Raw genomic sequence first — 25,678 nt, forward strand, 5'->3', positions numbered from 1 at the left:
CAAGAACGGGAAAATGTACCGCCCATTTCTCACCTAAAACGCCCAGTTCGGTAAACGGCTACTATGCATACTGAACGAGTGGCAATTTATTTTCCGGGGTGTCTCTGTATTAAAGTTGAGACAATGTGACCGGTACACGATGGAAGATAAATCGCCACTTATCCAATATGCATAGTACCCATTTACTAGGGGTAGTGTATAGCATTTGCAGTGGCTTTTACTTTCTGGTCTTAGTGCCAGTGGACATGTATACTAACCAGTAAACTTTGCGACTGATTAAATACTAGTACTTTATTTAGTAGTGCAAAACATCAATTTAGCTTACATACGCTGTTATCATTCATGAAAATAAGAACATACAAACACTTTGAACAAATATTTTAATCGCAGTAAATCAATGTACTTCTATTTAAGTGCATGTCATATCTAAACAAAACATAATGCAGAATGACAAATGTTCGCAAACTGTCAGTCACTACTTAAGAAGCTTATGATAGGACAACTCAATGCTATCATTTTATATAAATGTTCATTAAAAGTACGTGTATACACTGCTTATAATAAGATACGCCTCACATGGTTTGGGTTGCTTCCACGCCGACATTATGATTTAATCACCATTTTGATAATACACTTGTTTATGTCAATCACATTATATTTTGTTTCTACATTTTGTATTCAGCAATGTATTCTAGACCACGTTCAGTCGTCTTTTTCAGTAAAATGAATCTGACTGTCTGAAGTTGTTTTATCCACCATTGTCTGAAACAAAATAGAAATCAACACAAAATGAGGTGGACGATTTGCGCATCCATACTGTTCGCTAACGGTTTCTCTAATTGCAATAGGGTTTGAAATCGAAAAGTATGGATCCTGACCAGACTGCGTGGATGTTAAATGTTAAACTTTGTTACGATACTGTAACGTAGTGACAAGTAAGTGAATTCTTGCTCTGTTTGTCTCGGTATATAGAAATAAAACAGGAGTTCATACGTATGTTCTTTCTACTTTTACACACATACAGTTAAATAGATAGCTGTGGTTATGATTCTATTTGAATGCGAATGTCAAAAGTTATTGACCTCTGAATAAAAAGGTAATATGATATGATAGATAAAAGCTTAACGGGACTAACAACACACATTTTAGGCGAAAAATATAATTCTCTCAAAAACCCATACAAAGGAATTCTCTAAAATTAAAGTAAATCGTTATCACGCTAGTGAAATAATGCAGAACCTGCCTTTTTACCAATATCTAACGTTTATTTTCACCCACTTTTAATATCATGGTTCAGTTTCATATATAAATCCTCAAGCTTGGTGGAATTGACAATTTTCACCCAAACTATGGGCGAATAGTATATATTCACGAGCAAGTATATATACCATACATCTGAAGTGTCAGTCAGTCTGTTACCAATTATAACTGTGTGCTAACGAAATAATATAGATAAGTTGGCATTGAGTGTAGTACATTCAGCAGAATGAAAAGATAAGTAAAATACTGTAAATATTTGAGTTTTTGGTCAGCATATGTTTCAAAAATGTCTAATAAAACAAGTAAGGAAGTTTTACCTAAAGAACATAAGAACACCTACTTGCGCAAAATTCACAACAATTCTCATTCCAGTCCGGATCCGAACACCATCTCTGTGGCAAAAGGCCATAGCGTTTCTTGAAATACGCAGATACAGTGCTGCATTTCCAAGTTTTGTACCCTTTGTCTACACATTCCGTCGTCGTCGTCGTCGGAGGTTCAGTTGTTGTGGTGCCACCCTCAAGAAATTTAGTGTGAGCTATGATAGAAATATGAGAGTTAGTCGAAATTAAGGTAGTTCTTCACGTTTGATATACTAGAAGTAATGGCTTCACGTCATTTATCCGGATAACGTAGAATAAAGCCTGGACTCGGCATACGGAAATGAAAATTATTTAATGAATTAATGGAAATCTGTTAGTAAATTTATCAAACCGGCTTTCAAACGTTCTTCAAACTTTCTTGTAAATAAAACTTCTAGATAAAACATGATATCAAAAAGTTTGATGCGTTGAATAAATCAAAATTATATCTTAAAATCAACTTGAAATGTGTGGATCTCTTTACATCAAAATTGTGACTTTCCCATAGACGCACATAATAAAAACTTCTATGAGGTTCAAACTTTTCAATCAGTCCAGCGAAAAATCAAGCACACGACCCTTGCCGAATTTTCTATGTACATTCTGAAGTTTTGAAAAAAAAGTGACCCGAACGTGCAGAACTACCTTAATATAGAATAATTTACAAAGTAAAATTTGGCGTACAAATTACTCATAAACGTGTCTAATGTAATACGGTTTACAGCCAAAATGCTGGCCATATGTACATGGTTTGGCGAATATCTTGTTAAACATGGCCAGGCACTAAGACTGACGGTCTTATTTACAAATATGATATTTTGCATAAACATCAAAATAATGACTCAGCTTACCCGCACATAAAGCACAGCACGTATGATCCCAGTATGGATCCCGACACCAGTAACTCGGTAAGAAGCCAAAGGTAGCCTTGAAGTATTTAGAGATTTTTCTACATGACCAGTACTTCCAACCAATATCAACACAGGATTTTGATAATTGTTTCTGGGTTGTTGATGTGGGTCCCTTTGTTGTTGTTGTTGTTGTTGTTGTGGGTGCCTTTGCTGTTGTTATAATACCTTAAATTGAGAGAATTAGACACTTTCAAATGACATAGAAATTCGTCACTTTGATAACTACTACAGTTGTATCAAATATTAAGCCACATTTCGATTCAGCCCTTAAAAATCTTTCCATCCCTTGTATATCATTACCTGTCATTGCCTAATACCAGCAAATTTCTTCGTTATTTTCATCTCATTCCAGTGATTTTGCGCCGTGGTCTGAATCGACGGACACTAATAGCATGTGTGTTTGTGTCGGATTAAGTTAAATAAAATTGTCCGGACCAATGTCACTGTATGTAAACAATGAGGAGAAATTTGGAATCTTGAGTATATTTAGGCCTGATAGTATATAATGCTACCAGATGCATAGGAAACTTGTTCATGTTCGTCAGATATGTCTGTGTGATGGTAATATGCAGAAAATTAATGACCAATACTAAGATAAGTTTGTCAAACCCCAAAGTGTCTGTGACATATACATTTTAAGTTTATATTAGAAAGCTAAGGCGCATACTAATACAATAATCAACTACGCAGACTTCTATGGATAACAGTGAACCGGATTACACTGAAAAGTGTTATATATCCATATATCCCTTCTTCTTTCAATATAAAATACCTTTGAGGATAATGCACTTCAAACCAGGATAGTAATTGTACTTGAAGGGACAGATATAAACGAGCTCGAGATTAAAGCATCTAAAACACTAAATTACACGAATTACAATATTTTTACGGTTCAACTAATTTGAATTTACCCTGGTAACAAGGTATACTACTAGTACCTATCTGTATATGTCAACATAATATGTCAACATATCGATATTTTAATTACTGAAAACACAACACAGTTCATGTCTTTCTATCCATATTTTACTTGTCAGAAGGACCGAAATTTTTTTACACCCTGAAGAAAACATCAACGAATACACAGAGAGAACAAAATATGTTAAATACATTGTCGTGCATCAACGAATACACAGAGAGAACAAAATATGTTAAATACCTAGTTATGCATCAACGAATTACACAGAGAGAACAAAATATGTTAAATATCTGGTCGTGCATCAATGAATACAGAGAGAGAACAACATATGTTAAATACCTGGTTATGCATCAACGAATACACAGAGAGAACAAAATATGTTAAATACCTAGTTATGCATCAACGAATACACAGAGAACAAAATATGTTAAATACCTAGTTATGCATCAACGAATACACAGAGAGAACAAAATATGTTAAATACCTGGTCGTGCATCAACGAATACAGAGAGAGAACAACATATGTTACATACCTGGTCGTGCATCAATGAATACACAGACAGAACAAATATGTTAAATACCTAGTCCTGCATCAACGAATACACAGAGAGAACAAAATATGTTAAATACCTAGCCGTGCATCAACGAATACACAGAGAGAACAACATATGTTACATACCTGGTCGTGCATCAATGAATACACAGAGAGAACAAATATGTTAAATACCTAGTCCTGCATCAACGAATACACACAGAGAACAAAATATGTTAAATACCTGGTCGTGCATCAAGGAATACACAGAGAGAACAAATATGTTAAATACCTGGTCGTGCATCAACGAATACACAGAGAGAACAAAATATGTTAAATACCTGGTCGTGCATCAACGAATACACAGAGAGAACAAAATATGTTAAATACCTGGTCGTGCATCAACGAATACACAGAGAAAAGAAAATATGTTAAATACCTGGTCGTGCATCAACGAATACACAGAGGGAAGAAAATATGTTAAATACCTGGTACATGGTCGTGCATCAATGAATACACAGACAGAAGAAAATATGTTAAATACCTGAGCGTGGAACGCATTGGCCTTCAACACACCACTGAAAAAATCATTCGTTTGTAATCATTTCTTATTATCCTTTAAAATAAATGATATCTTGTGTCCAGTTTCCTATAAATCAGCGTTTTCTCATGTTCTCTTTCCTGTTAATTTTTAAGTTTTATCCAGTTTCCTATCAATCTTATATTTTACCCTGTTTCCTATAAATTTTATTCCTGTTTCTTATATGTGACTATAGAAAAAAACAGGATTTTACAAATAGAAAAAAAAATGTTCACGTATTATTTAATGGCGATTTTCAGCATTGGTAATGCAACAGATATTCTTAATCTACTTTATTACAAATACAACAACGCTTTTGAATTAGGCTTCGGAATTGTCAAACTGTATTAAAGAAAGTATGAATAGAAAACCCGTGTTTTAACGTTATTAACACACGGAAAGAGGTTATAGGTTCATGGAATAAGTTCACGAGGGCGTGGCCCGAGAGAATTATTCCGATTTTGAGTGTATTCACAAATGTAAAACACGATTTTGCTACACATTATTTCGATTCGAACAAAAAATTGACGTCATCGCACGTTAACGTGACGTCATTTTAGCGTAAGCGTGTTTTAACAGAAACAAGCATATTAGAATTAAGAAATAATATATCTCATTTAGTGATTTGTCGCTGAATAGATCATTGTTTGGAGTTCAGATGCGAAGGAATTATATCACGAGGACGCTATGACGTAATAATTGTGACGTCAGAACAGTGAATTGTTAAAAATAATTCACTGTTTTCAGCCTTCTTTGTTTAATAGGAAGATGAATCCGATCGCGTTAGAATTAAGAAATAATATATCTCATTTAGTGATTTGTCGCTGAATAAATCATTGTTTGGAGTTTAATATGGAGTTGCATCTCAACGACAAAAAATGATTTTATTCAAGAGCAAATCACTAAATGAGATATATTATTTCGATTCTAACACGTTACCAAGGACTTTTAGTTACATCCTTGACGGCATTCATTAAATATTTGCCCGTTTTCAATCGGTTTCTTTTCCAGCGCGCCGCTATGTCGTTTGACGCTATGACGTAATAATTGTGACGTCAGAACAGTTAATTGTTGTATAATAATTCACTGTTTTCAGCCTTCTTTTTTATAGGAAAATGAATCGGATCGTGTTAGAATACCAAATTTTATAAATTATTGCCTTTTGGTGAGGTCGATATGTGGATTTATCGACCTGATAAAAGCGATATCGACAAAGGGCGCAGCCCGAGGTAGATGGCGATAAATCCACATATTGACCTAACTTAAAAGCCAACAATTGTTTTATTATTAAATCCAGCCTACTTATAAGTATTAAAATTAAATACAAATATCTGCAGCCTTTGGTCATTTTTCGTAGCAAATTGTGTACGACGTCGCATTGTTTTGACGTCAAACCGTGATGAAGTCGCAGCTGGTGGACAATACGTGCTTTTGGGTGCGCCTTTGAGTCAATACGCCTTTTTATCATTGATCATGTGATTACATCTAGACCAATGGAAAGGACTATAAATATATGTTTAATAATAATTCGTATATTGTGGGGTTTTTTTATCTTTTACTTCTCGTATTTATTTTTGTTGTTTATTAAATAAAACATACTTTCGCAATACTGACCGTCTGATTCACAATGGTTCAGATGAGCAGAGTTGAACCAAAAGGGTGCAAGAGTATTCAGACGTCTAAACGATGAGCCATGGTAAAGCAGACGATAACAACAAGCATACTTCGCTTTTGTTTCGTTTCAATTTATTTATTAAAACACAATGATTTCACCCAAGTAGTGATAAACCGAACATCAATACTGACACCATATCGGTTTTTTTTTTCACCGATCCGTACGTAAGTTGTTTATCATAGATTCTAATATGCTTGTCTCTGTTAAAACACTTATGTTAGAATGACGTCACGTTTACGTGCTATGGCGTCAAAGTTTTTGCTGCGACCAAGAAAGAGCGCGTCTATATTTTGTCTACTGTTTTAGATTAAGGGTATGTTAGAATCGAAATAATTTATAGCAAAATTGCGTTTAAACACTATTTATACACTCGGGTATTACGCCCGACGTATAACCGCCCATCGTGCATAAATAGTGTTAAAGCACTCTTTTGCTAGAAATTATTTCTTAAATATACAAAACTTCTTTTCGTTTTGTTTTAATAACCAAGTCATGTGACAAATGTTACATAACAGATTTAAAAGTATCTTACTTTATTAAGGCTCTTCACACCGCAAGGTGTTCCATAGGCAGCTGGATAATAATAGCAGCCGCCGTTATAGTGACAGGTCAATTTAAGGCATATACTCTCATCTTCATCTGACTGCAATAAATCATTAAATGATGATTATATGTTCTAGAAAGTATACAGAAATATGCACTTCCGCAGCGGAAATAGTGCGGGTCTGTAGTAGGAATATAACACAACAATATGCATCACGTAATTTTTATAGATCTAATCATAATTGATATTTACCATATTTCTGAGTATATTTCATACCACATCAACCATTTAAATGACGTCACAAGTAACGTCATATGTCCGATATTAAATTTACATATTACAAAAATTGTATAAAATCTTATTGCATAAAAATACCCATGAAATATTTGGAATATCAATTTCAGGTGATCAGTGGTCTAGTGGTTAATGTGTTGGCTGCTCAATCCAGGGGGTCGTGAGTTCGAGCCCCATTGGTGTCAAAACCACGCCTTCTCATATGACATTAGTACTGGTTTTCCAGGGAGAGGACTCTAAAGTGGTTCAAATAATCTTGAAGCTTTTCTCCCAGTCGAGCTAAGATAAAATAGTATAATCTAAACGCACTTACTATAAGTGAATCAATCAATCAGTTACATTGTATCGAGAAAATTTTACTTATAGATCATTGTCAGAATGTTTCATTCATATCAAATGTAAGAATATGTACGTGTTTTAACAGTCTGCTAATATAAACAGTCATCCTGTAAAGTATTTCCTAACTTTGCGGGAAATTATTGTGTAAACATGTGGGCTTCAGTCATAACTTGAGCCACACCATGAGAAAACTAACATAGTGGCTTTGGGACCAGCATGGATCCAGACCAGCCTGCACATTCGCGCAGTCTAGTCAGGATCCATGCTGTTTGCTAAAGGTTTCTCTAATTGCAATAGGCTTTGAAAGCGAACAGCATGGATCCTGACCAGACTGCGCGGCTGGTCTGGATCCATGCTGGTCGCAAACTCACTATGTTGGATTTCTCATGGCGCGGCTCACTTACCTTACAGCTGTAAGACGTTTCTCCTTTAGCCATCTTACATTGATCATCAGGTGTAAACACTTCCCCTGGTGCTAATTCGTTGAAAGCATCATATTCCGCTTTGTCGTAGAAGACAACATTGTCACTTCCCAAACAGGTAACTCTTAAATAAGGAACAATGAAATTTCTTAAACAAGGTAAAATTGTCATTCTCCAAACAATTAGCTCAATAACATTGTTATATGTTATACAGATTTAATAAAAGAACGTTCCCAACACAGATAATTCTAAAATGGAAACAACTTGCCCTAAAATACCAGTATATAGCATTGTCTTTCGCAAAACAATAAAAATAGATAACATTGACGTTCCCAAAACAGTCCGGGGTTTTTTGTCCGGACAATGACTTTGACATGCATAGTGCACTCAGTGAGACAGAGTGTCATGCACAAACCCAAGGTTTCTATCTTAAATGTCAAGGTCACACTTAGAGGTCAGAGGTCATTTTAGAGCTTTCCGGGCTGTAACTTTGCCACGCATAGAGCGATCTTTTTTTTCATTCGACAAAAAAACCCGGACGGACGCACGCACTTACGAACATACACAGCCATTTGCGCTCTTCGCAAGCGGGCTCGACAAAAGGAAACTGAGTTCATTTTGCTATTCACCTAATTTGTTAAGTAACAGTACCTTAATAGAAGCGAAGGAACGCTACATTATCAACAATAAGTTTCATTATTAAACAGCTTCCGTTCTGTGAAAAGCCGACCTAATTTCGTCATCAATGACGGCAAAAAACACAAAATTCGTTCGTGTCACTTTTATCAGAAATCAATTACGGACCACTTTCAGAACTCACTTATTTCGTGTGACCAACATCTCTAGATGTGGCCATGGTCTTTACTATATATTTATGGTTAGAGCATGTTTCTGGTATAGTGCGAATGTCAGTACCTGTGAAGTAAAGTGATTACCGCTTAAAAGGCCGCACGTATATCTGTCACAGCTGTGATCCTGGTAAAATGAATAACCACTCTCCCTTTAAGCTCCCTCATTTAATAATGAACTCTCTGTTATATACTTACGATGGCAACTTTGACTTAAATATGTTTACAGTGCAGTCTGAAAATCTCCACGGGTTTCTCGTGTACGGGGTGTTTTCGTAGAACGTTTTGAGGTATGGATCCATCATGAAATGGTCAGAAGGTGGACAATCAGCAGCCTCATTCTTTCCATCATGAGGTGAACCTAAGCTGTACAGTGATATAATCAAAGCACTGAGAATACTGAAACTTGGCAATGCAAAATGGCAAATCAGTATAGGAAACAATAACAATAACTACAGAAATACTTTTATTGCGAGGGCAAATATAGAGAAAAAAAATATGTTTTATTACATATCATAGAGAAAGTTTAAGGAAGACGAAGACTCCCTCATATTTTATAGCATGGGGACCGTTTCAATGAGTTCTCTTCGAAGTAATTTTGAAATAAAGTTGGACCACCATCCACATTAACAAAAGATTAATAAACCCTGATATATAGGGCTGGAAAGTGTAAAATAACAAATATTCTGTTAGCATGTTTTCGCACACTTTTAATCCCTTCGCCCTCAACATCTGTGTGTTCGAAATGAATATTTTTTTCATGTTAGGAAACCATCCAATTGTTGTAACTGAATTGTTCATTTATGACACTGAATACATTTTAGTAAACAAAAAAAACTGTATGTTGTTCAAATATGATTCTTGCTGATATTCTGTTTAAACTAGCGAGGATTAGTTTCATATCATTTACCCCGTTGCAATTCCCCGATATATAAATAAACATTTACTTGTGGGCGAGTTCGTGAGCAACAACGGACATCATGTCGTAAAACATAGCGTCTTCATGCAACGAAACCCGGTACCAGTCACAAACAACTCCAGTAAATGCCACTCCAGCAACGCTATTTCTAGAGATGTTATTCTTGTACAGGTCAAGGCTGTGGTAAGAAAAACATCAGGAAAATGAACATTGTTCTAATGTTACTTTTGACTGCTAGGACCTCTGTAACCATTTAGAATAGAAAAAAGTTTCAAATTCTGCTTAAAATGAGGAAGTTATTAACATATATGGGATAAAGTTGCAGCAATTTTATTTCCATGGTAACATTAAATAAAAAGGCGGATGTATTAGATTTCCAGATATCCATTAGAACTATATTTGCCTATACTTGTTAATAAGTGTTCCAACTATAACGAAAGAATAACCATGTTTTACTTCTTAAGCAAAGAAGTATAGATCTATTTAAATGGTTATGTGCGTAATACAGAAGCCAGCCGTAAGTAAATGACGTCATAAACACTCCAAATGGCTACCATTTTCTTAAATTTCGAACTATAACATTTTTTTTCAATAGCGGCCCGATAAGCGTTATGCAAGGCTATATATAGATAATAACATTTATTGTCAGGTATTCTGTGCAAATGTGAAAGTCAATTTTATGATGTAACATATAATTTCTGTCGAGTAACGATCAAAGGGCAAAGGTTATAATACGATAATTACTTTTTTATATTCTAAAGTTTTACCGTGAAGAATACAAAGTACAGAAAATGCGCATCATAAATCAATGTCACCTGTGTTAGAATTTTCATACAATATGTTATTACTTATTTCAAAATGGCATCACATATATTTATAAAGCTTTGATAATAGTCTCGGTCGATTAAACTGTGCTTCCAAAATAAACTTGTGTCTTAGGAAAAATACGAACACGAATAATACAAGTTTGTAAATTTCATTTATCAACCAATAATTTCAATATTTAGGCTAATCATACGCCTCACCTGGTCATAACCATGACCAGATCATTGCTTGGTAAACCTTGTTGCTTCCACAACCACTTAGGAATGTCATACATATATGACGGACCTTCAACATACTGTTTTCCATTTGCGACAGGTATATCGACCGTCAACGGGAGAGGAGCGCTTCCATCGTTTTCCTTTAAAATTAAAATGAAAGTTACAAGTCAAAGATTTATTGGCATGAACAACAAGGAATCGGTAAAACCGAATGGTGCTCCCCGATGCTTGTGCTTGTCCCAATATAGAGAATAACGTATTAGAAACCAAAAAAAAAATGGAGATAATAAAAAGAAGAAAATTGAATAAAGGGAGATAATAAAAGCAAGGAAAATATCCTTAAGTGTAATTTTTGCCTCTATCATTTTGTGAAGTTGCAATGAAATGCCATTAATACTTTTCAAGTATTGCTCTGGACAAGCCTTATTTTTTTATAATAAAGGGAGATAATTCAAAAACTCGGTAAAGTAGAGTTATGGTTCTTTTACACTGCACTTCCCGTCAATGGTCTCTATCATTTTGTAAAGTTTCAATGAAACGCCATTAATACTTTAAAGTAATGCTCAGTACAAGCCTTATTTTGTATAATAAAGGGAGATAATTCAAAAACTAGGTAAGGTACAGTAATTGTTCTAAGTTTCATAGTTCTAAGTCAAATATGTTACAAGTTATGAAGCAGAAATTGCCATATTTATAGTACCCTAAGAGTTAACACTAGTAACTTCTAAGAGTTACCACTAGTAACTTCTAATTCTTTGACAATGCATTTTGTCTCAATGGCCTCTATGATTATGTGAAGTTTTAATCAAATGCCTTTAGTACTTTTCAAGTTATACTCCGGACAATAGTGTGACAGACGTCCAGACGGACGGACGGAAGGACGGACAAAGCGGCAACTATATGCTCGCCCTTCGGGGAGCATAAAAATAATGTGCATCGCCATATACGACGTATGTAAATAACATTTAGATAAACGCCAGGCTTTGGTTGTCTTTTTCTACAATTGGGTGCCGAAAAGCAATATGTATAGAAACTCGCGATTACTTGAAAGCTCTTATATTTAAATGAAGCAGGTAATAGATGTAAACAAGCAAATTCGATTAATTGGTATCCCCCGCCGAATGTGTTTGTGGTGAGGAATGGCAAAGAAATATATCTGCAAAAAGTTAAGGATGTTACTAAGAAGCAAATAATTTCATTAGCCAGGATCAATTTATCAGAAAACAAATTTTGAAGTGTACATAATAAATGTATGTTAAGTTGATCCTGACTAATGAAATTATTTTGAGTGGAATATGTTTACTGTAATAGGATTAGCTTTTAGAACTATATGGAGTTATTTGAAGTGTGACCTTGAAATGTAACTAGAACAAAATGGGGGAGGGAAGGGGTTTCAACTTCACATGTTGATAAATATTCATGGAAAGTTTGCAAAATAAAAAAAAAGGAACGAAAAAAAAATATTGTTTTGGGGGTGGGGATGGGTAGGGATGTGACCGGGTGAGGGTACAAAACTTCACATGTTGGTAATAAATACTGATGGAAAATAAAAGGGGGCAGGGGGTGTGGCCAGGGCGGTGGGGGTTACCGGGTGTGGGTACACAACTTCACATGTTGATAATAAATGATCATGGAAAAAAAATAAAGAAGTTTAATAATTCTACCAACTGGTTAGTTTGTTATGTACAAATATGTGGATTTTTAAACAATTAAAGGGCAATGACTCTGAAGTTACTACAAAGATCCTGACGAAATTGTGTGTGCACTACCACATTATGGTGATCTGAATTGTTCTAAGTGTCATAGTTCTAAGTCAAATATGTTACAAGTTATGAAGCAGAAATTGCCATATTTATAGTACCCTAAGAGTTAACACTAGTAACTTCTAAGGACCATAACTCTGATGTTACTTGGGCAATACGACTGAAACTTGACGGGCCGCATTTCTTTATAGTGTTAAATATGTATATGAAGTTTTATTTAAATATTCCTAACCGTTTCCTAGATATGGCTTCGGAGGGCCGGACGGACGGACAACGCCAAAACTATATCTCTCCGCCTTCGGCTGGGGATAATTAGCTATTTCAAAAAACGTTACTAAATTAAACATTGCTATGCCATCTAACTAGAACAAATCACTGATACTTTTATACTGCATATTACACGAGTAAGTGGTCCTTTATTCTGGTTAAAAACAAGGACTAGGATAAAAGAAGTCACATTGAAAGAAAAAGCCCTATCTAACCGTAACTATGCAACAGTGTATGTATGTACAGCTGTGTTTCAATAAATTCAAATTTGAGCCGCACCATGAGAAAACCAACATAGTGCATTTGGACCAGCATGGATCCAGACCAGCCTGCGTATACGCGCAGTCTGGTCAGGGTTCATGATGTTCGCTAACGGTTTCTCCAATTGCAATAGGTTTTGAAAGCGAACACCATGGATCCTGACCAGACTGCGATGTGTAGTCTGGTCTGGATCCATACTGGTCGCAGATGCACTATGCTGGTTTTCTCATGGTGCGGCTCCAATAATTTTACACTTATTTCTTCATTGCAAAAATACTGGTTCCTTACCTTACAAAACACGAAACCAGATATGGTAAAGTAAATAGCTATTTCGGGGTCGTCTATTGTGGCGTATCTTAAATTTACCTGAAATTTAAAAAAAAAACGCATTAATGACGTGGGTATTTAGTTGATTATGTCAGAATATTTACATTCGCCCTATTCTTTTCCATTGAAAATCATGACGTTTATTCCGTATAAACAGCAAAAAGAAAGGCGCGAAAGATACGTCAACGCTGGTAAGTGATAACGGGTCGGTGTTTTGACGACGTCCGCGTATAGTCAGAGAAAACGTTCCTTATATATATATATTAGATTACGTCGCAGTTGTTCCGTCTTATGAACAGAATGGCCGGGAGGCTGATTTTAATGTTAAATGCAGCAAAATGTATGCAATTTATAATATAATCTTGTTTACAAATAGAAAGGAAATATAATGTAAATATAAGAAATGAAACATTTTTTTCAGTGTTCATGCGAAATGAACGACAGAATAGGATCGGCAAATTAAACATGAATCGCACCGAAAAAAAATCTATTTCTAAAATAAAGGAATTTATGTTCTTTTGAGAAATAAATTTATGTTATTTTTCAGTAGGCATGCAAGAGCTATAATTTCTGCTTCTGTTATTCTAATCCAGTCTAATTAATATAACGTGCCTTGATTAATCAATTTCACGCACGAGCAGTTCACGGGTGTGGTCATTTTGGTCATTTTATAATTCAAACCGGTTCATTCCTTCACAAATAACTAAGCAGGCAAGTCGACACTTCGTGTACAATTTTTTGAAAGAATTTCTGCTGCCGTGTTATATATTTTCAGCGCCAGTACACCAGATTATGCCACATACTGCCACGCCGACACACAGTGCCTTTTATGGATAAAGACAATTATTCCTGGCAAGAAGTCAAAAGCTCGCAACCAAGTATGGCTTCATTATGGATTCTGTTGATTTTGAACAGTTAAATAGACACTTGATATTTACAGAATATCAGAAACATCCAGTATGTATTAAATACAACCTCTTTTCATGTGTTCTACAATAAACACGCGGACAGCAGTGGACTTGTTTATTTTGTTGCAAAATCTTATCATCTTAAGAGCTAAAAATATCATTTTAAAGACTTTAGTTTTAATTGATAGTCGTGACTTTTGTACCCATCGTGGCTGATATATTATTGCATAAACATGACAAAAAATATGGTCCAGTAAACAAGTGCAGGAGTAGTTTTATCTACTTGGCAGTTTTATTCTAACTTAAACTGTAACTGATGTCCGCCCGTTACATGTGAGCTTATAAATAAAACTTATGATCCGCAAAATTGGCTTGCCTTTACATGGCTTTTGATACAGCGGATGTATCGCAAAAATCTAAGCTCAGATCCTAGGTTGGCCACTAGATCAGCATTTAATGTTTGACGTTCGACTGGCCTTCAGTTATCATTGGTGTTAAGGGCGTACATTCTTAACCGTTAGAGGGGGCCTTGACATAAATGGTCGGCCGTTCAATAGTGTTCCTCAAAGTGACTGTAACTTATTTGGAACAGGGTTTACAACTCTTCGGCCAATTGATCATAGATCCGTCGAAAGTTGATAAAAATGCATTGTACTTGTAGGTCAGTACATATGCTATACCATGATGGATAAAAAATGTATTAATGAATCAAATACAAATGTTAATTTTGCAGACACAACTTCAGTGTTATAATAATGTATTATCTTGCACTTGCGTTGGATTCATATTTTTGTTTCCTTTAAATACATTATCATCATTTTGAGAATTCGTTGAGCATCTTGGCCTCCGATTTTCGGTAGCTAGATTTGCTAGCACAACGCATTCTCCTTGCATTGTCTAGTACATGTGTGCTTATCATAAATAGAGCTTCAGCATCATAGCGTTGTCTATTTTGTTTCTATGCATTTTGGCTAGAAATCTATCATTTCATGCTTCGTTTCATGATACTTCTATCTCATACAATATTTCATTAATTTTCTGTAATGATATTATAATAATAAAAGTCACGGCCTTATCCCATTCAATCAGCATTTGTTATTTATTGTCAATAGTCAGAAGCGACAGGCCGCTCTTACTGATATATGGTTGAAATCTAGGTCAGTTCTCTTCATGGTTAAAACAACATGTCTTTCAGAGTGCGGGCGAGTCTGTCGCTTCTTATATTCATGTCATACTGATAAAATAAATCAAACAAACCATAAAAAACGGAGTTCTTGGTCTTATTTTTCTAAATTATGATGCCGGTGTAACGTTGTAAACTGACCCCAATAAAATAATGACCCCTTTTCTATATAATACTTACACCCCTTATGAAAAATGGCCCCCCGATTTTATCTATAAAATATTGACCCCCACCTCACCTATTACATACTCTTTGTCAATTCAAGTCACTGTCGTAATTCTATTGCTTATATTTGTTGTTGTTTTTGTTGTTTCTGTTGCTGCTGCTTAGTCTACAGCTGACACAACAGCAGTATATCTTAGAGGCCCCGCTAAGAAATAAACCTACATGAAAAATGAAATTTAAAAGGGTTTTCATTTGAATTATCATTGTTGTACATAAAGAGAAGTATTACAATAATAGAAGATATACCTAAGTCGTTTTAAGGTTACTATAGAAATAGAGAGAACCGATATTTAGGCTGGAGGATAATTTTGTTTTGTTTACAAACAGTGTTATTATCATCTTTTATTAGTCATCTGAAATGATTCTGGTCATGTTTTATTGATAGCAATTGAGATCATCCTTTAGAAATAAAGCAAAAGCCTCACCATACAAACTTTGTTGAGAGATTTGGCCTACGGAAAATGATTCAAACCACTTGTCACTTACAGTGAATTTGCTTAAGTATTTGGTTGGAGTTGCCGAGTGGTTAAGGTCGTTGACTCCTAATCCAGCGGCCCGGGTTCGATTCCCGTGCGGGGAAGCTGTAAATTATGAAACACATGTTTCCCACTCAACTAGAGGAGTTCTGGTAAGCAACCCAGCGTTACTGGATTGAAACCCAGGCATCCTCGCCCCCTGAAAACTAGCCAATTCTGGCTATCTAAAAGAGGGCGTTAAACTGAATATGAATAATATGGATATGAACAAATTTATGAAATAGAAAATAGGGGTCTTACCGTTAATTTTTTCACAAACAGCAAATACATTAAGATTTTGTAACGTTGAAACTTGTGTTTCGTCGGATGACGTTTAGGCTACTTCAGTGATGCACGCGATGCAAATATATGCTTCTTCCGCATTTTGTGAAATATTTCACGGAAGAAGACCCTTTTTTATTTCATAAACTAGTTCGGAATTTTCATAGCAAAAAGACTGCGTAAGTCGTTAGTAAACTGAATCGTTTTCCGTCGACCAAATCGTCCACCGAAGCTCGTATGGTGCTATTCTTAGAGTCTAACATCAAAAGAATCGCGCATTTTTTAGAACATTTAATTCCCATCATAGTGACATTTTATGAAATTTTCGATTGACACCACTGACTTATATCATTCTGTTTCCCTTGTCAAGACCATCCGAATATTGATTTTGAAATTAATCCAGCGGAAAAAAACCAACCATTTTTACTCCAGATACTTCAATTTTTCATTAATTGTACGAAACAGCCCTTTGCTAAACAGAAAAAGGAATATAAAAGATCTGAATCGTACAAAATGAAGAAGAGGTGTCCTTGTATATGAATACCAAATATCAGGGCAATACGATATCTTTACTTTTCGACCATTATTACGTCGACCGACGTCAAAGAAGACTGACAAGCCACCTTAATTCACTCTATTCTTCGAATTGCGGTGGCATAACAACGCATCTTAAAAACCAGCTGTCCCGGCTGAGGCCGAATTACGCATCCTCTTTTAAATACAGGTTTGTGAAGTCACAACTTAATATATTTATTTTTTTAGGGGGTGGGGGTGCTGGGGAACGGGAGAGGAAACAACATTTCACATGTTGATTATAAATATTGATGGAAAATTAAAAATGTAAAAAAAAGGGTAAAAGGGTGAAGTTGAGGGTGGGGGAGGCAGAGGATGCATGATCAGTGGTGGGCATGACTGGGTGGAGGAGTGAGGTGGGGGAATGGTACAACTTGCATGTTGATAAATAATCATGGAAGGTTTGAAAAAAATCTAAAATACGAAATGAAAAAGAAAATTTTTATTTTTTGGTGTGGGGTTGGGAGGGGAGGGGTGTGACCAAGGCAAGTGGGTGACCAGGTGTGGGTGCGCAACTTCACATGTTTATAATAAATGTTCACAGAAAAGAATGAAAGAAATTTAATAAAATTCTGCCAAATGGTAAATTTGTTATGTACAAATATGTGGATTTTTAGAAAATTAAAGGGCAATAACTCTAAAGTTACAAAAGAAACCCGTTCAAAATTGTGTGTGCACAACCACATTATAGTGCTCTAAATTCTGTTAAAGTTTGATAGTTCAAGGTCAAATATATCAAAAGTTATGATGCAGAAATTGCCATATCTATAGATCTATAGTACCCTATATAGTTAACACTGTAAACTTCTAAGGGCCGTAACACTGGCGTTACTTGGGCAATCTGTCTGAAACGTGATGGGCCCCATAACCTCATAGTGGTGAACATGTATATGAAGTTTGTTTAAAAAGATTTAAATAAGGAATTTATTTTTTTTTTTTGGGGGGGGGGGGGGGGGGGTCGGGGGATAGGGAGGGATGTTATCAAGGTAAGGGGGTGACCAGGTGTGGGTGCGCAACTTCACATGTTTATAATAAATGTTCACAGAAAAGAATGAAAGAAATTTAATAAAATTCTGCCAAATGGTAAATTTTTTATGTACAAATATGTGGATTTTTAGAAAATTAAAGGGCAATAACTCTAAAGTTACAAAAGAAACCCGTTCAAAATTGTGTGTGCACAACCACATTATAGTGCTCTAAATTCTGTTAAAGTTTGATAGTTCAAGGTCAAATATATCAAAAGTTATGATGCAGAAATTGCCATATCTATAGATCTATAGTACCCTATATAGTTAACACTGGAAACTTCTAAGGGCCGTAACTCTGGCGTTACTTGGGCAATCTGTCTGAAACGTGATGGGCCCCATAACCTCATAGTGGTGAACATGTATATGAAGTTTGTTTAAAAAAATTTAAATAAGGAATTTATTTTGGGGGGGGGGGGGGGGGGGGGGTGTGGGGGATAGGGAGGGATGTTATCAAGGTAAGGGGGTGACAGGTGTGGTTACACAACTTCACATGTTTACAATAAATTTTCATGGCAAAGAATGAATGATTTTATACAATTAAAGGGCAATACCTCTTAATTTACATACAAATCCGAACGAAATTGTGTGTACACAACCACATTACGGTGATCTAAATTCTGTTTAAGTTTCATAGTTCTAGGTCAAGTATATCAAAAATTATGATGCAGAAATAGCCATATTTATAGTACCCTATATAGTTGACACTAGAAATTTCTAAGGGCCATAACTCTGTTGTTACTTGGGCAATCTGACTGAAACCTGACGGGCCGCAAGAACTCATAGTGGTGAACATGTATATGAAGTTTTAAATAAATATTCCCAACCATTTCCTAGATATGGCTCCGGACGGACGGGAAGACGGACGGACGGACGGACAGCGCCAAAACTATATCCCTCCGACTTTCGTCGGGGGATAACAAGTGCAGTTCTTCATCGTCTAACAGTGAGGATGATGTTTTTTCTACAAGCCGACTTAAGGGAACATGTCACTGCCGTCGCTGCCATTTGCAAAAGTTCTCGTAAAGTACAGAATGGACAATTTTGCCGAAAGGGCTTTTCAAAACAGCTTACAAAAATATTACATTAACAGTTCACTGCATTCGACGGATTAACAAGGGTGATTACCTGTAAATACATTCGATTTTAATGACTATTTATTGAGGACATTCTTTATACGACATGGCCATGTTCGTCGCATTTTGGTGTATAGGCCGCGGCCAATATGTCGGAGCGGCCTATACGTTAAATTTTATTTCTGAAATAGAAAAGAAGTACAGCTGCGGCCAATACGGTGCAGCGGCCTATTGTCCGGAAAATACGGTACCACTTCTGTGAGCCTCGGTGGCGCAATGGTAGCGCGCTTGCTTATTAAAGCGGATAGGTGTCCCCAAAGGGATAATTTTTTGCCGTATCAAGCCTTTTGCCAATAGAAACAGATGACCTAATGGAAGGTGGATACATAAAGGAATCCTTTTGCAACTTTGAACCCCTGCAACTTTCAAGGTACACGGTAGAACATACTTAGAACATAGATCGCGAAACTCCTGCTTTAAAAGGTGCACGACTTTTTGTTTAGAACATGTTTTAGATATAAATCTTTTTGTTACCTATAAAAGTTGCATGCTTCAAGTATTTCAATAGGCTAAGTTTTATTTTTCCAAGATTTTTCCAAGATTCTTTAACAGTACCTTTAATCAATTACCTTTTACAGCCTCGTAACTTTGTGACATCGCATTATATGTAAGGTATAACGTATAATTGTGTTATTACCGCCTCGATAGCCTAGTGGTAGAGTGTCCGCTTCGAGTGCGGGAGGTCGTGGGTTCGATCCCCGGCCGCGTCATACCAAAGACGTGAAAAATGGTACCAGTAGCTCCCTTGCTTGGCGCTCAGCATTAAAAAAGGGAAACTGGCCACTTCTCTCATACCCTCATGGCGATCGATTCCATCAGGAATGAGGTGTCGAGAGTGATTAATATAAGTTGTACAACTTCCTTCACAATCGACCTAAAATAAATTATGTATTAATTTACCTTCTGTACAATTTAGTGTAAGCATTCAGCACCTACAATAATGGTGATTTTGTCCGAAATTTTAGAGGAAACATCATTTTGTTATTGCATCCTACATGTTGCATTTATTTCGTAATAGCATGGGCACGCGAGCTCATTACGAAAATATGCTGTTAGTTCATTTTCCTTAGTGCAAGATTGTAAAAAGGCACTTTATACGTGGAAAAGCACAATGTTCTATGCTACCCCTGAAAGTGATGTCAAATACCCTTAACCTTCATTATGTCACCTATATATCACTCATATATATCTCCAAAAATAGGCAAAACTGGCATGAGGTAGCCCAGTGGTTTTATTACCTATGACGTTCCTCGTCGTTAGAAATTATTCAAATTTCAGTATATTGTTAAAGAAACATCCTTCTTTGCAGTTTGGGTATTTTTGTTATTTTTCTGGCGTTTTTAAGTAGAAAAAGATTAGGAAGATTAAGCTGTTATTTTGTTTTCAAACATTGTCTAGATTTTTATATCATACTTATTAATAAACTTTCCATGTATGAAGAATGATTACGAATTGGAGCCGATGAAATTCAGCATAAATATGCAACGGTTATAAAATGATAGAATGGACCCCAATTACAAGTCTAAAACATGACATATTTCTGTATCATATTGTAATTTTTAGACCTTTGTATGATGTGCACATGGCTTTCATAGCCTTTGTTTAATGTTCAGTTATAATCCTTGTGTGTTTTAAACATTTCATTATAACTTTCGTGAACAGACTATTAGAGCTACTCTGCTATTGTTTTGTTTTCTGTGCTTACAAGGTATTTTCTTTTACAACAATTATATCAATATAAGGCATAGAATATGCAAATCAATTATTGGGAAGTCCCATTTTCTATGACCTGTGACGCCCATGCATGACAATAAAATGTTGTTCAAATTTCAGTATGAGTATAATATTGAAATATAGTCATTCATTCCCCTGGAGGTTTGGGTGATTTTTGTCACTTTTCAAGAGCTTTTAAGTAAAACGTATTGTGCAATTATTATACCCCTTTATAACAGTTTTTAAGAAACCAGGGAAGCCAGGACCACTTCTTAGAAAAAAAGCAAGGGCTGCAGTCGATGACAGGCATATATCCCGCCGATGTCATTTGAAAAAAGGGCCATAACTCCAGAACGGGTTAAGGAAATGCAAGATTTGTTTCTTCCTCCACAACTAAGCATTAATAGTAGTAATCCCTGAAAATATGAATCGATTCGATCCTGTAATGAATGAATAATGAATGAGGAGTTGCGGTCACAACAATTTGCACTATATATATATATAAAAGAAAAAATAACAAAGGGCCATAACTCCCGAACAGGTGGAACAAATCCAAAATTATTTCTTCCTGCAAAACTAAGCATCAGTAGTAGTAATCCCTGAAAGTTTGAATCAATTCTGTCCAATCATGAATGAGGAGTTGCGGTCACAAAGCTGTTGCACGGACGCATGCACGGACGCACGAACGGACGGGTGCCATTACCATATTCTCCTCCGATGCCTATCGGTGGGGGATAATTATGTTGCAAGTGTACCTTAGATGGGTTAGGGTTAGGGTTTAGGTTAGGGGTCGTTATTCTATAGGGATAACTATTCTATCTGAGGGTCATTTTTCTACGTGTGGGGAAGCCATAATATTATGACCCCCCCCCCCCCCCCCCTCGGTCATAATATTATGACCGGAGAGTCACTACTCTATATAAAATAATGACCGGGGGTCAATATTCTATGGGGGTCAGTTACAACGTTACACCGGCAACTGCATGTTTAAAAAAAAACTGGTCAAATACCTGAAAGCTGATGACACTGTGAAAATAGTATATAAACGAGACGTACTATATGGGGGAATTTTCATATTATATGGTGCATTTTACGGCCCATTAGGTTATTTTATACAATACTAATAAGATACAAGTGTTATACGAACATACGACATGTTATTAATTGGAGAGTTCTTTTGTTTTAACATGAATATATTGATATTATATGGTTAAACTTGCTGACCTGTGTTTATATCAAAGGAGAATGAAAACGTTAATATAATTAGACTTCACATAAAAAGTCTTCATTCAACAATTTATAACCTACAAAATTTTCAAAATCTAACTAAGGCCAGATTTTTTTTATTTTCTGTTTTACGGAATCGCCGCCCCTATTTTTTGACAAAACAAAATAAAATTCTAATATGGCTCGATTTGATTTCAAAGAAGGAAATCAAGCTCTGTATATTCTGCGATAAACAACGGTTGACGCGCGGACCGGTAAGAGAGCATCATGGCGTCAATTATGACGTCAAATTGCCTCATGACGTCCAATTACTCCTCGGATGAATGAAGACTATTATAATATTTATTAAAATATGTCAATGAGCATGTCAGAATGAAAACAATCAAGGCCTTCTTGTGATTTATTGTCTAATTTACCACGGTTTATCGTTCAGATGCTTCAGTATTTAACCACTCGGGCTAACGCTCTCGTGGTTCAATTCCTTCACATCTGAACTCTGAACCGTGGTATGTTAGACGATAAACCACTCGAAGGCCTTGATTATTTGTTAAATAAAAGTCAATTTCAGCACTTTTATTTTCATTTTACCCGCCGACTGTCCATAATTGCTACTGCCAAAAATAAAAGTTTTACTGTATATATATAGAGGGATTTTGTTTGAGCAAGATTAGCAGACGCATGAAAAATGGCGGCCTGTATGAATGTAATTATGTGTGAAATTAAATTGGAAAATATACAAGTTAACAGACAATAATCCTTGGAATAAGTTGGCAGAGATAACAAGTATTGGATCTGAGTAGAAATCAGAGTAGCTAAAGCTCAACATTAATATGAACATAGGCGCTGCGTATCTGACGGGAAAACCTAGTCATACGGATTCTTTCTTCACGAGTTAAAGATAATAGTTATATTTTGGAGCTCAGAATCTAGTCTCAAAATGCACCCATAGGCCACCAATTACATATGTACTAATATTTAAAACTGTTCAGTATACCCTTCGGTACATACCTACACTCTGACTCTAACGATCATGCCTTTGCTGTCAATTTGTTTCTCTAATATAAATTTCTGAATCCGGGAATACACAGTTTCTTTTCAGTTCATTTGTTACAAATAGTTTTTAAAAAGGACAGAAAAAAACAACAATTTACACATTAAGCCTGCGTAACATCACGCTCAACCTCATCTTCTTCTAATATTATTTTGTAGTATAGATACTTGAACTTACATAATCCTGTTATCCTAAACACTGACTATTGCAATTCTTTTAAATACCATTAATGTCAAATGACACTCCTTTAGGACAAATTTTGACCCACTAATACAGCTATTGTAAACCTCTTGTATGTGAGAATGACAAACAACCATTTACATGTAAAATTCTTTTTTCAAATTCATTCTAAAAAGTTCTTGACCAGAATTGTATCCATAACACAAACACTCTTGGTCGAAATTCAAGAAGTACAATTTAATTTACCTAACTCCTAACAGTCTGTGGCCTTTTTTTGAATATGATTAAGGTTTATTTCTTAGCTCGATAGGGATCGTAGTTGGGGCCTCTCAAGTTTTATATAGCCAACATTTTTCCAAGTGTAAAACTCTAGTCAATGAATTCATGTTTTGAAAAAGTAGGTGCAATGTATAAGAAAGACTGTAGAAAGGAGGGGAGATAAGCAACATATGATTTTTCATGCCTTTGAATTTTGTTCAAAATTTACAGGCAGAACATTGGTTAACTATATACATTATTGATTTCTGTTCCAATATTTGCAATAATTGTGATAAATATCAATAAAACAAAATAAAGTTGGGCCTAAAGCAAAAAAAAATAAAATAAAAATTAGAAGCATCTGACGAAGTTCGAACTCCGGACCTCGCGCTTGTGAAGCAAGTACGCAAACCATTGGATCACGGGGAACTGTGACATTGTTTGCTGATAAAATTATGTATATAAATAAATTTTATTACGGCAACGTGTTTAAATTCGTTTTACTTTGACATTTTTTAAAATTGTTGGCTTTTCTATATAAAAAAAATAAATTGGCAATGATTTTGTTATTCAAACACTGCTGTAATGTACATTATTATTCAATATTGGAAACAAAAAGCGGGCCGCTTGAATCATCCAAAAACTCGTTGCATGGAGAAACCCGAATAACACCGATTCCATTAATACCGCGAATTTTCAACTCGTAAGAATAAGAATAAACTGTTTTCTTTTTCACATATCTATAACGGTAATGCGGGGCCGAGTCGTTCATAAGCAATTTTATTTTATCAAATGTCGTCCTGAAAATTATTTACTGCGCGAACTTCCGGGAATTATGGGTAGAAACAACAACAGCAATAAACGGTGAAGGTATAGAACATATTCCCAAGTTGAACGGTATATAGGTTTACTTTGACATATACACGTACACATTATCTATAGACGAAAAAAGAACCTTCGGTTTTCCCGTATGTCAGAATAGGCAGTGGCTAGGGGTCCGGTAACCGGACCTCTAGACCCGGAGTATAGAGGTCCAGTTATCGAACCTCTAGACAACCCCTACAGGGCTGGCTAGAGGTCCGGTAATCTATATGAATATCGAGAACAGTATTTACAAAGAGAAGACTATATCTTATCTTTATAACCGGGAGATCATTTCAAATGCTTGCTCTCGTATTTTTCTCATCGTTTTAAATACATTGTAAGTGACAGGAAACTACTTTTTATTTTGACTCATAACTTACTAAGTCCAAGAGAAATATTATAAGTCCCATCTCATTGAAGAGTTTTCTGAGAAACTATTGTATGAACATCAGCCGACAATGTTGATATTTTGTACACATGTTAACTGAACCAAAATTCAGACTGTTTCGGATTGTCGTACTTTTTAAACATTTTAGATGACACTGACAGTCGGCAAAATATAAAACAATATTAAAGCAACTGAAACATAACCTAAGCTACAACAATATTGATGTTGTTGGTTCAATTACTGCATATGGCGAATCAGATTCCAAAAGCCAGTGTGCATAATATTTATCAATTCGTAATTTTTGCTTTCTAGTATGACAATGCCTGTCTTTTAATACTTTGCGTCTCCGGTTTTATTCATGTTTATATTAGAAACATTGTGCAATATTATTATGATATGTCAAGTGTGGTATCTGTATAGTTTATCTTGAAAAATGTTTCCACAAGTCTACTTTTACTACACAATAGATAGATACAAAAACTCAAAAAATGCATATCCTTGTTGACTTTGTAAATCTATACCTGACATGTTGAGTCTCTTTTATTAAATGACAAGGCAGTCTGAAAGACAGCTAAATCCCCCGCCACTGCTATGGATAGTGAAAGGGTAAAATCTTTGATTTTAGCTGTGATCTTGACCTTGAACTGACATGGCTGACTCATGAATTCTTCACAACGTCTTGATGAGGTGATCATTTGACCAAAGTTTCATGAAAATCCTTCAAGGGGTATAGGAGATACAGAGCTGAAACCTTTGACCTTCAGTTGTGACCTTGACCTTGAGTTGACATGGCTGACTCATGAGTTCTTGATGAGGTGATCATTTGACCCAAGTTTGATGAAAATCCTTCAAGGGGTTAAGGAGATACAGAGTGGCCACAAAAT

General features: G+C 35.6%; 1 protein-coding gene across 10 annotated transcripts in view; it reads right to left on the minus strand.

Annotated features, from left to right (window-relative positions):
• Positions 1-364: 364 nt before the first annotated feature.
• The window catches only part of LOC123536674 (uncharacterized), a 59,018-nt gene continuing 33,704 nt past the window's right edge, over positions 365-25,678 (minus strand). For all 10 annotated transcript variants that reach the window (XM_053527960.1, XM_053527958.1, XM_053527953.1 and 7 more), the window contains 10 exons: positions 13,228-13,305; positions 10,631-10,788; positions 9,634-9,783; positions 8,885-9,052; positions 7,821-7,962; positions 6,772-6,882; positions 4,529-4,562; positions 2,474-2,698; positions 1,601-1,798; positions 365-762 (listed from right to left, as the gene is read on the minus strand). In XM_053527960.1, the coding sequence (XP_053383935.1) occupies positions 749-762; positions 1,601-1,798; positions 2,474-2,698; positions 4,529-4,562; positions 6,772-6,882; positions 7,821-7,962; positions 8,885-9,052; positions 9,634-9,783; positions 10,631-10,788; positions 13,228-13,305 (1,278 nt within the window). In that variant the 3' untranslated portion in view covers positions 365-748. The remainder of the gene's footprint in view (positions 763-1,600; positions 1,799-2,473; positions 2,699-4,528; positions 4,563-6,771; positions 6,883-7,820; positions 7,963-8,884; positions 9,053-9,633; positions 9,784-10,630; positions 10,789-13,227; positions 13,306-25,678) is intronic.

Source organism: Mercenaria mercenaria, chromosome 17, assembly GCF_021730395.1.
Source record: "Mercenaria mercenaria strain notata chromosome 17, MADL_Memer_1, whole genome shotgun sequence".
Lineage (NCBI taxonomy): Eukaryota > Metazoa > Mollusca > Bivalvia > Venerida > Veneridae > Mercenaria > Mercenaria mercenaria.